The 11,713-nt window shown below is 44.6% G+C and overlaps 1 protein-coding gene across 2 annotated transcripts in view; it reads left to right on the top strand.

Moving 5' to 3' along the window:
* FBP1 (fructose-bisphosphatase 1) overlaps window positions 1–9,335 on the top strand; it is a 30,012-nt gene extending 20,677 nt beyond the window's left edge. For both annotated transcript variants that reach the window (XM_049614121.1, XM_049614077.1), the window contains exons 4-7: window positions 2,642–2,782; window positions 6,047–6,184; window positions 7,259–7,378; window positions 9,006–9,335. In XM_049614121.1, coding sequence (XP_049470078.1) covers window positions 2,642–2,782; window positions 6,047–6,184; window positions 7,259–7,378; window positions 9,006–9,197 — 591 coding nt within the window. In that variant the 3' untranslated portion in view covers window positions 9,198–9,335. The remainder of the gene's footprint in view (window positions 1–2,641; window positions 2,783–6,046; window positions 6,185–7,258; window positions 7,379–9,005) is intronic.
* Window positions 9,336–11,713: the final 2,378 nt, after the last annotated feature.

The raw sequence follows: 11,713 nt of genomic DNA, 5'->3' as shown, positions 1-11,713 counted from the left end.
CCCCCCCCCCCCCCCCCCCCCCCCCCGAGAGCTGAGGGCCCGGGAGTATGTTAAGGAGATTAACAGTGAGTGCAGTTATCATCAGAAGGATTGTGGTTGCTGACCAGGCAAAACCTACCCATGTTCACTAGTGATTATAAACCCCTTGAGAGGGCAGGGGCTTTGTTTTATCTATTTTTTGTAGGCTAGGTTGTCTAGTGTAATAGATGAACAATATTGGCTGAGTTATGGGGGACTCTCAAATGCCTGTGAGCCCTTCCGAGGAGGATTTGGCTGCCTCTCTGAGGGAAGACCAGATAAGTGACAAGATAGCATAGCTCCACTCTTGCCTGATATTCTCTTCCACTGCCTTAAGTCTCCAGACTCCATGATGTCTTCCTCATGAGGTGGTGTGGAGTAAAACAAACCCATACCTGCAGCAGGTGGGGGCCTGGGATAGGTAGTGAAAGGTAGAGTCTAGAGACTTTCTCTAATTTTGCCTAGGGCTCATCGGTGGGTCGGTGAGCATCTGCATGGGAATGTGATGGATCCCTTGGAACAAAGGCCTTCACTGCTGGGGTTTGAAGGAGGGAACCCATGCATTAGAAAGATCAGGCTAGGAAAGAATTCCTCCTAATCCATGATTCCATGGCATTATTTTCTCTGAGTGTGTGGATCATAGACAACATGACCATTTCTTATTCTATGGAAGTCAGAGGGTAAGTTTTTCAGGTGGCGACATTTCAGGAAAAGCTGTTTACTCTTGCACTGTTGGCACAGGCAGGCACAGATGGTTCTGGGTGAGATGGGTCTTTGAGGGACTTTTCTTACTGGAGAACTGATTATTTCAAGACTTTAGTGGCTCCCAGTCAACTCATTCGTTTACATATTGCTGTTACCTGATTTCTCACTGCATTGGCAGGGTTAAGTAGTTGTGATAGAGGATAATTGGAGGACTGAGTCCTCCCCTATGTCACTGGCTTTGAAGAAAGCTGGTTCTTTTTTTCAGGTTGGACACTGGCAAAATTTGGAGTTTGGGAAAACAACTCAAAATCTTGATAGCGTGTTTGGTCTGTGTTTAGATGCAATGCACTGCTCTATGAACACAAACCAAACTAAATCAAATAACATGACCCAATCCAGCCAAAAAACCAACAAACCGCCTTAGTGAAAACCATTTATTAGACACAGGAGTGGGAATGAGGGGAAAAAGGAGAAAAAATGGCTTTTGGACTCTTCCTTTTTTATAAACTACAGTGCAAGAGTCATGTATGGTGCACAGTAAAATGCAGATTCCCCCTTAGAAAGTCTGGCTTAGTAAGCTTAGGCTGCATCCCCAGAATACACATTTAAAAAAAAATTTTTTTTTAACATTTATTTATTTTTGAGACAGAGAGAGACAGAGCATGAACAGGGGAGGGGCAGAGAGAGAGGGAGACACAGAATCTGAAACAGGCTCCAGGCTCTGAGTAGTCAGCACAGAACCCAACGCGGGGCTCGAACCCACATACCACGAGATCATGACCTGAGCCGAAGTCGGACGCTTAACCGACTGAGCCACCCAGGCGCCCCCAGAATACACATTTTTAATAGGTGTACTGAGTGATTCTGATGTAGATGGCCTCTGGGCCACAGTGTCAAAGTTACAGGGAAAAATTACCAGGGATGTTTTTGCTGGGATGACTTCCATCTCCGGCATTGTGATACAGGTGTGTGTACTTATTTTCAGCTACTGGAATCTCTGATTGGGGAAGGAATAAATGAAATTGGCAGAAATTGCTCATTTTTTATTCTGTTTGAATCCAAGTAGAGAGTATTTGAGCTGAAAGATTTGTTTGGGGCTGTTTTGAGGACTGAAGAAGCCAATCAGGTGTTAATAAAGAAGATCCCCTTAAGGCGTCCCCTTCCTTAGTATCAAACTATGGTCACATGACCCGGTAGGCTATGTTTTTAATGAAAAATGAAAAGATTAGGGTGCATGTAATGTTCTAAGTGTGAGTATTGCTTTATTAAATTTGTGTAGTCGCGTGTGCATGTGCACGTGTGTTGGTACTGGTTTGTGGTGTGAGTGTATTTTTTTACTGTGGGATGTGGTCAACAAAATGGAAAGCAACTGCCCTATCCTGGAATGACTCTGGAGAGATCTTCTAAATTCCCGTATTTCTGAGAATTGCTTGGATGTGTGAGGCAATAGGCCACACTGCCCACTAAGGCACGCGCAGCAACTGGCCAAAGCCCACAAAATTGATTTCCTCGCCAGACTAACAGTCCTGCAGCCCAGCCTTAATATGTTTAAATAAAGATGGAGTAGGCAGGTGAAAGACATTGATGCCTGTAATAAGATTAAATTAGTGGGAGCTGGCAAGGAGGCATGCTTTTTTTCGAAAGTGATAATGGAGAAATGAGGGAATATCAAATTAGTAAAATTGGAGGAGGCCCCTGCCTGGAAGAAGGATCCAGATGCAGGAAATCTGCAGTATGGGGGGAAGGCTGCTGTGGTAATGTAATCAGGATATTACTGATGTGTGGAGGAAGGCCCTTCTAGGAAGATGCCCTGTTGTATTAGGAGAGTACCTTGATAATGCATCTTGCTAATGATTGAACTGGAAAAAGGAAACATAAAACAAAACAAAAACATGTTGTGTTTTCTTTCTTATCCCAGAGTTCAGCTGATGAGCCTTCTGAGAAGGACGCTTTGCAGCCAGGCAGGAAACTGGTGGCTGCCGGCTACGCCCTGTATGGCAGTGCCACCATGTTGGTCCTGGCCATGGCGAATGGCGTCAACTGCTTCATGCTGGACCCGGTGAGAGACACTGTGTGAAGTTAGGTGCTTGGCTGGTGACTGCAAATGTCTGTTATTTGTGTGGGAGGGTGAAGCGGGGGGGTATGTAGAGGTGGGAAATGAGGCCCACAGTGGGGCAGAGACGATGGAGTGGGGAAAGAGTGAGGGAGATGGAGGGGGCACTGTGTATATCGTGAGAAGCCTACTGAGGTGAGAAATAATATTTGTCCAGAGCATAAGCAGGGGACTTTGTTCCAAGATTAATTCTTTAGAACAGACATTACCAAATGGATTCAAATGTCCACCAAGTCCAGGCAGGCCACGTAAGTGAATGCAGTGTGCTGGGGAAAGAAGACTGGGGCAATGGTGGGGAATGGGGAAAGCTAGCTGGAGAGGTCTAGCAATTGTTACTATTTGGGAATAGGGGCCCAGTCTTGCCAAGGCTTCCAATGTTTCAAGAAACACTGGATTTAAAAAACGTACGTGCTAGCCAACTAAAACACATTTATGGACCAGATAGGGCCTGTAGATGGTCTGTTTGCCACTGAGTATCTCCGTTAACTAGCTTGTTTTGCAGAGGTGAATGGGTGTCCCAATGCAGTGGCTTACATTTCTTCAAAAATAGCTACCGAATTCATTTGATGTTGTGCTCATGCATGCACACCTTCTGTGAACCCTTGCAGTTTTGATAAGGCTTTGAAAAACTCAAGGAAGAGAACTTAAAGAAGGAAATGAAGATAATTCCTCCTTCCACCTTATAGAGAAAAGCTACCTTACAAATAGGAGTCCAAGGTGGCGTGAAAATATTAACAGTTTTAATTTGTTGGTAATTCCTTCCACATGCCTGTTGATTAGAATTATCTCTTTATTCAGGTAGATGACGGTTTCAACAAAGCAGGTGACTTGGGGAAAGAAATCTCTTTAAATATCTGGCCCACTTAAAACCTACTGTTGAATGTAGAATTCAGTAGGTTGGCACGTTCATTGTGCATTCGATACAGTGCCCCAAAGGGAAAAGAACTGGGCTTATAAATACCTTTTAGTTTTCGACGGGTCCTCCTATGACAGTAACGAAACTTCATCTATTTGGTGCTTTTTGTTGACGCACTGAACACAAGGTATAGATGCCTGGCTGGCACCTGGCGGGAGACAGTTTGTTCCTGGTGAGGCCCTGGACTCTGTGCATGGCAGATGGTATAAATGAGAACGTAGGCTGCCTTGGCCCCCTACAATCTTGCACAACTGGACTTTGCCTCCTTGGAAGAACCGGTGCTTAATAGATAAACGAGGCTAAGGGAACAATACCAGATTAAGCCTCCAAATGAGGTGACCTCAGGGGAAAATAGTGGCAGAACCAGAGCAAAGTTCACCCGGAGCCCAGCGGACAGTTTCTGGAATCACTGATGTTTGCAGATTTACTGTTTTGCCAGAGATGTACTGCTTCCCCCAGACATTCTTCTGGTGACTTCTCTGTTACCTTTGAGTTGGTGGACGTGTAGAAAAAATGAAATCTTTTCTTGTTTCCAGATCGTAGACCAGTGTTTCTGGGAGTAAGTTTCTGTGTATTTGATAGTCTTTTGCCATCCTGAGACCTAATGGCCCCTCGGTGTCTGGAAGAATGGTGCACGCCTGCTGTAATGGTCCCCTGCTGGGGACACCATCTCATTAACCCACTGCTCTCTGGTGCCTGCGGGGCGAACCTCGGACCCCCTTAGCGCTTTCTTTTCATTTTGGCTGATGGTTTCTGCTAAAAATACTGAGACAGCTCTCTCTGCGTTTCCAGCAGGCTTTAACTTTCAGAAGGCTTTTTAGTCTCTTGTCTGCACTTGCAAGAGACTTTGCTCCTTCATGTCTCGCATGCTCTGGCCAGGTACCAGGGCAGGGCATCTGGAAGCATGGCTTCATGAGCTCTCGGCACCTGTTGTGTGATGGATTTGTTTTCAAGACTTTTTTCTTTCTTTTTTAAAATGCTTTAAAAAAAATGTTTATTTATTTTGAGAGAAAGAGAGAGAGAGAGAGAGAGAGAGGGAGGGAAGGGGAAGGGCAGAGAGAGAGGGAGAAAGAATCCTAAATAGGCTCTATGCTCTCCATGCAGAGCCCAACTCGGGGCTCAATCCCATGAACATGAGATCCTGACCTGAGTTGAGATCAAGAGCCAGTCACTCACTGACTGAGTCACTCAGGCGCCCCTCAAGAATTCTTTTCTAAATATAGTTATTTATTTATTTAGTTTTCTGATTATAAAAGAATGTTTCTACATAACTGTGGTCAGAATTTTTGGAAAAAAAAAGCATAAAAGGAAAAAAGAAGAATCACTCACAATGAAGCCTTCCAATGACCACTGTTAATTCCAGTCTCTTTTTCTCCTTTTCCTCATCCTTCCTGTTCTCCTTCCATTCTGCCTTCCCTTCCTCCGTCTATTCCTCTCTCTCTAGGTCAGACACACTCCCTGTCTGCAGGAACCACTCTCTGCTGGGGGGGAGGTAAATGGCTGGAGACAGGTGTATTGATACCTCCTTTCTTCCCTCTTACCTCCATGGAACAGCCCCCTCCCCACAGGACAGGTCTTCAAGCACCCTCTTCTCAGGACATGTAGGAGCCCCAAACAACCCTCAGTCCAGAGCAGTAGGAGTTAGGTGACACTTTCCTTCCAGATTGCCATCTCCTCTAAAGTACCTCAGCCCTAAAGGCATCAACTTAGCACTGGGACTTGGTGGCAGGACTGAGTTCTGAGAAACACTTTGCAGACCCCATCTCCTCACTGACCTCCCCTCTGGTAACCATCAGTTTGTTCTTTGTAGTTAAGAGTTTGGTTCTTGGTTTGTCTTTCTCTCTCTCTTCTTTTTTCCTTTGCTCATTTGTTTTGTTTATTAAATTCCACATATGAGTGGACACACAATTCTTAATCTCCCTCAGGTTTTGCTGCTGTTTTACCTATTTCTGCCCTCCCTGTTTTTGTATGGTTTCTCTCTTGTTTTACTGAAACCATTTGAAAGCAAACCCAAAAATTTTGATCCCCTAACAACATCTGCAGCAGCCTCTTCTCTTCTTTCCTTTTCGCCCACTGACTCTTCCCTTGTCCTGTTCGCCATTACTGAAGTGGCAGGCTGGGGACATAGTGTCCCAGCTCCAGGAGAAGCATCCTGTGCTCCCCAGCCTCAGGACCCCCAGCCCAGCTCAGCCCAGCTCAGCCCAGCTCAGCCCAGCCCAGCCCAGCCCAGCCCAGCCCTCACACAAGCCTGGAGGAGGCAGCTCATCACCTCTCCCTCTCCTTCCTGTTTCCAGGCCATTGGAGAGTTCATTTTGGTGGACAGGGACGTGAAAATCAAAAAGAAAGGAAATATCTTCAGCCTCAATGAGGGCTATGCCAAGGAATTTGACCCTGCTGTCACTGAGTATGTCCAGAGGAAGAAGTTCCCCCCGGTAAGTGAGGGCTCTGGGCAAGGGCCCGTGAGTTATGCACAGATCTGTTGGTTCATGATTTAGCCTGGAGGCTAAAGGTGGCAGGGATCACAGGGCCTTGGATTCCACTGTGCACTGACCCCATGATGAAATTCCCACCTAGTCCTGGGCACTGGAGCCCCTGCCCTCAGAAGTCAAAGTCCGAGGGTCCGTATCAGCCTTAGCTACTTTCTCTTGGCAGAAGAAAATTAGGATAATAAAGTCGCCGGATGAATGAGTTCGTTCATGGCAGTGAAACATTTCACTTCTGTAGTCCCTGATCTCAGATGGCACAGAATGTGGTTCTCGTACCCAGGTGCCCACCTTGTGGTGTCCAATGGATTTCTATCCACCATCTCAAGATTAAGAGTGTCCATCTTGGCATCTTTCTGAAGAGGTTACAAATTACCAAATACAAAGAGAAGGAATGGCTGTTTATAAAGTTGGTTCTATGCAGGAATATCCAGTTTTGTCATACTCCTACTTAAATGCCACTGAGGAGGAAGCCCAGATACTGTTTGGCATTCAGGGCCTCAGAGCTGGCCCCAGGCTCTCTTTCCAGCTTTACTATCTCTCTTTCCACCTTACCCTGGATTCCCCTCCCACCCCTGAAGCCTGCACACACGCACTGCACCAGGGTCCTCCCCAGACCCCTGGTGGACAGCATTTGCATTTGCCTTCTCTGTGTTGCCACACTTTGCTTGGGCGGTTCCCTTCCCCCCTTGCCCAGCTCCTTAGCTTGGCAAAATCCTTCTCAGCCTGCAATGTCCCGGTAAAACGTATGATTTTGTGATGGCCATCCCAACCCCATAACCAGAATCAACCCATCCCCGGTTGGGGCTTCTGCAGGTAATTTGACCTATTGTGAGATGTGTAAGAATGGGGCTATTCGTTTCTGCTCCTTGGGAACAGGATATTCATCACATTGCCTATCACAGCCCCAAATAAGCGCCTCGTAGGTGTTCATTAAATGGCTGTTGAATCAGATGAGCATAGAGGACACAGAACTCATTTTCTTTGCGGCAACCCTAATTATTGTTAATCTTAACCTTGCAGGACAACACAGCGCCCTATGGCGCCAGGTACGTGGGCTCCATGGTGGCTGATGTCCACCGCACCCTGGTCTATGGAGGGATCTTTCTGTACCCAGCTAACAAGAAGAGCCCCAATGGAAAGGTAAACAAATCCCCTGAAAGGTGATTGAGAGGCACTGGAGTTCCTTTGCAGCCCAGGGAATTTGACTTCGGAAGAAAGAAAGATGACAGTAGCTATTATATTGCCATTGTGCTCCGCAGTAGGATGCTAAGGATATGTGTGGCATCTTCTTTCCTAGATTAGAGGTTGTCCTCATTAAAGCCAGGTGATATCAGCTCAAAATGGTCTCTTGAGAGCCCTTCCATTGCTAAAGATAAGTAATAGTGTTATGGTGAGGACAGGTGCTTCCAGTGGGTGCGTGGTTTGGCCTGGGAAAAATGAATGCCATTCATAATGTGAAATGAAACAGTTCAGCTTCATTGCCAAGGCAGAAAAATCGAATATGTATCCAAGTAGAGGTTTCCTTTGATTGTTTTCAAGAGGCATAAAATAGAAATAACTAATGAGCTGACATTGGCTGCTTGGAAAATGAAACCTTCCTAGGGAAAGAAAGACTCTCTGGGGAAACCTAGAGCTTTCAGGGAAGCTGTTACCACTGACTGCACTGGTCTAATGCCCACAGAATCCCGAAGCCATGGGGTGAGCTGTGCTTGCTTAACACTGGCTGAGGGATGCCCCGCTTTTCTTCTACACAGTGACAGTGTGTTTCCTTCCCAAATATTGTCCCTTTGTTTTCCCCGATAGACAGACTGTCTTTTTTTTTTTTTTTTTTTAATGCAAGAAAAGGAATGGGAACAATAATCCCCTTAGGATAGTTAGAAGTGTATATGTTCCAGATATGTTCAGATCTCTGTTTACAGCTGGTGGTGTCCAGTTTGCTGAAGGCATTCTTATTTGCTTAAAACAGCGCCCTTGCCACAGCCACGTCAGGCATCTCAGCCTGTGTGATTAGCCTGCTCCATAGCACTTTTCTTTAATGCCTCAAAAAATTGTTTCTGAACACAGATATTGAGGTGCCTCCTTTTTTCCCCTCAATTTTGCAAATCTGGCCATGACACCTGTATGGAAATAGAGTCAGGAAACACCTGCAAAAAGCTGTCTGCTCAATAGGCAGACTGCATGAAAATGAACACAATAAAAAAGTTAATATTTAAAAGTAAATGCCAAGATGTATAACATACTAAATCCCAACCCTGAAGCCTTTGGAGAATTGTAAAAGGAACGTGCACAGCGTTGCAAACAATATCATACTGTTTGGAGGAGCCAGTCTGCTTTCCAGATGTCTGCAGCCAGACACTACCATGGATGTTTAATGCTTTTAGAATAGGCAAAGCTCCATCCAAAACACACACCGAGTCACTCATTAGGTCCAGTCTCCGTGCTATAAAGAGAAGGGAACCATCAGTTCTGCCAAAATGTCATTCAGTCCTGAGTCCAGGTGGTCTGTCTCCCATTTGCATCAGGCCATCTATTGCTGGCTCTGGCTCTGGCTTGATGAATGGCTTAATTTAACCAAATGGTTAAGTTAACCATTTGGTCTTAGAGGCAGCCTTGGGGGTGGGGGCTATTACAACCTCATAGAAGGAAAGGGAGAGTTACATGTTACCTTGGAAACTCCCACTAGCTCTGTATTAGTTTGGTATAGAACAAATCCCTTTTCTATGTAATATTCTGGTGTGAGGGCGCTGCTCTTGGCTCTTTTTTTCAGTTGAGACTGCTATACGAATGTAACCCAATGGCCTACGTCATGGAGAAGGCTGGAGGATTGGCTACCACTGGCAAGGAAGCTGTACTGGACATTGTTCCCACTGAGATCCACCAGAGGGCGCCAATCATCTTGGGGTCGCCTGAAGACGTGAAGGAGTTCCTGGAGATCTATAAGAAGCACGCTGCCAAATGAAGAAGTGGCCTTGCCCACACCAGAAAGAAGTGCCATTTACCTGGACCTTTTATCCCACACGGTGCTACCCCTTTCTGACTGCGCATCATACATTCCTAAACAGCAGAAATAAAAAGCATGCATAGTTTCACTGTCAAATGCTGTGTAGTGCTTGGTGCTGCCTTACTATCTCAGTAATGCTATGGATGGCATGTTTTGAGTGGATAGGAGAGAAATAAACGTCTTCTTTCTATTTCTAAAAAAAGAGTCGTCCTTGCTTTGTGTCAAACAATAGTAGTAGTGATAATAATAACAATAACAGTGAATGCATAGAAATTAGATAGCTGATTTAATCTTCACAACAACCTTACCAACTAGGCACCATCTATAAATGACCCATTTCACAGGTGATGGAATGAACAGAGAGGTGAAGTAATTTGCCCAAGGTCTCCAACCGATGCGCGGCAGCGCTGGGATACAAACCCAGGTACTCTGGCCACTGAACTTAGAGTTAATGTGTCCCTTGTTCTTTGTGTTGCCCGTTCAGGTCTGAGTGCGCAGAACTAACCTGAGCAGAGAGAGCTGTTTATGCCTTCCTGGGAACTGGACAGGTGAAAAGTTAGGGGGCCACCCATCTATGACCTAACCTTCTGAGTCTAAAGGCTTATGTTGCCACTCAGTAGTGACTTTTCAATAAAAACATAGCACTCTATTGAACAACAAAGCCTAATAATTCCTAAGGTCTAATTACCTTAAGTAAAAAGATTCATCATAAAATGTAATTTAAGGAAATACAATTTATTGCAAGCAAGTCTATTTCTCACTAGGCTCACTGTATAAACAGTGTCTCCCTTAGCTGACCCTGGACTAGAATTCCCAGATCATGGCAAGTTATATGTTAAAAAACATCTGTGGGCTTTCTTGAGCTCTAGATTTAAACAGATATGTTAATATATAATAAATGTTATTTGCTATATTAATCCATAATTATATTGATACAGTAAAATATTTTATCAAACATATTTACCATATTAAAACATTTAATATTTTAAATACTTAATATATTTAATGTATTAATAAAATATAGATATGTAATAGATAAATATATATATATTTTTACTTGTAAGTTTAAATATGTGTCTGTAAATCCTGCTCTTTTCCCTCCAAATAATCCCTGCCAATTTCATGTTTTCCAACAAGGAACTTAGTTTGAGTTTAAGCATTGGGTCCGCTTTTGTCCACTGACTAGACCCAAAGCTAGTATTTTTCCCACTCCAGCTGTGGCTGGACCTCTCAGGGAAGTCTCCTGAACTCACAAAGCACCTTTTGATTTTTAACCTTGTAGCTTAGGTCTTGTAACTTCTGGTTCTCGAAGCACTGAGGGAGATGTGGTGGTCTGGGAGCCATTTCTTACTATAAAGACAGCTAGATGGGAGATAATAGTCTCCTACCCCGCTGCCGTGAGGAAGCCAAGCAAAATCACAAAAAGATACCTTCTCCCTGTTTTTGTTTTACGTTCTGTATGGTGTCTTTCGATGGGGCCGTTGGCTTATTTAACTAAGAGTTTTCATCTGGTGCCTGTTTTCTGCTATGGATGCATTGAGTCTTTCTCTTTTTCTCTGAGAAAGGAAGACAGACCCAGAATCAGCAGCATGAACAGTGATTCTCCTCTGATGATCCATGGAATCTCAAAGTTGGATTTGACCTTGGAAACCCTGAGATGCCCTTCACGGATAAGGGCGAAGGGATGGTGTTTGTGGTGCATTATGTAGAGACTTGGCAGGAACTCAGGTCTGCTGGTTCTCAGGCTCCACATGTCATGCTGTCCCTAAAATGGGAGCTCTCTCCTACTAATCAAAACACATAATGTTCTCTTTGCAAAGGAAAGCATCCCTTTTAACCACTCAAATATTTGACTGCTAGGAATTTTCTGTTAGGTTCTTCAGTAACATCATTAGCAGGATTGGTAGAGGTCCCCACGCCTCCCTGCTGCCACCTACAGGTCTGACTTTGGTACTTAGAGTTTCCATAGCCTTACTCCTCATGTTCCAAGTTGAAACCATTCCTGGAGTTAAGCTTAAATTCTAAATATTTTAAAGTAAATCAATAGAGAAGTTTCTCCACAATGACATACTTGCTGCTTTGTGTCTTTCACCCAAAGCTAAGTCCAGTTCGACTTGAAGCACCTATCTGCCATGGTTTGCCACCATGCTATGCTACTGGGCTTTCGACAGGACACCCTGTGACTGACCAGGAAAAGAGTAGAAACTGAGGATGAAAATCACTGTTTCTCAAAATTCTCAGAGCGACTGTGGTCCCCAGCTTCAGAATTGGAAATAATTTCAAGATTACTATAGCAGGTTGAATGGTGTCCCTCTGCCCACCCCCCTCAAAAAAAAAAAACAAAACCCACATGTCCACATCCAAACCTCTGGAACCTGTGAATATGAACTTATTTAGGAAGAGGGTCTTTGCAGATTTAATTAAGGGACTTGAGATAAGATCATCCTGAATTACCTGGGTGGGTCCAAAATCCA

The sequence above is a fragment of the Panthera uncia genome, chromosome D4 (assembly GCF_023721935.1).
Source record: "Panthera uncia isolate 11264 chromosome D4, Puncia_PCG_1.0, whole genome shotgun sequence".
Taxonomy (NCBI): domain Eukaryota; kingdom Metazoa; phylum Chordata; class Mammalia; order Carnivora; family Felidae; genus Panthera; species Panthera uncia.
Note: the sequence above shows the minus strand (reverse complement) of the source record. Positions and strands in the feature narration are given on the sequence as shown.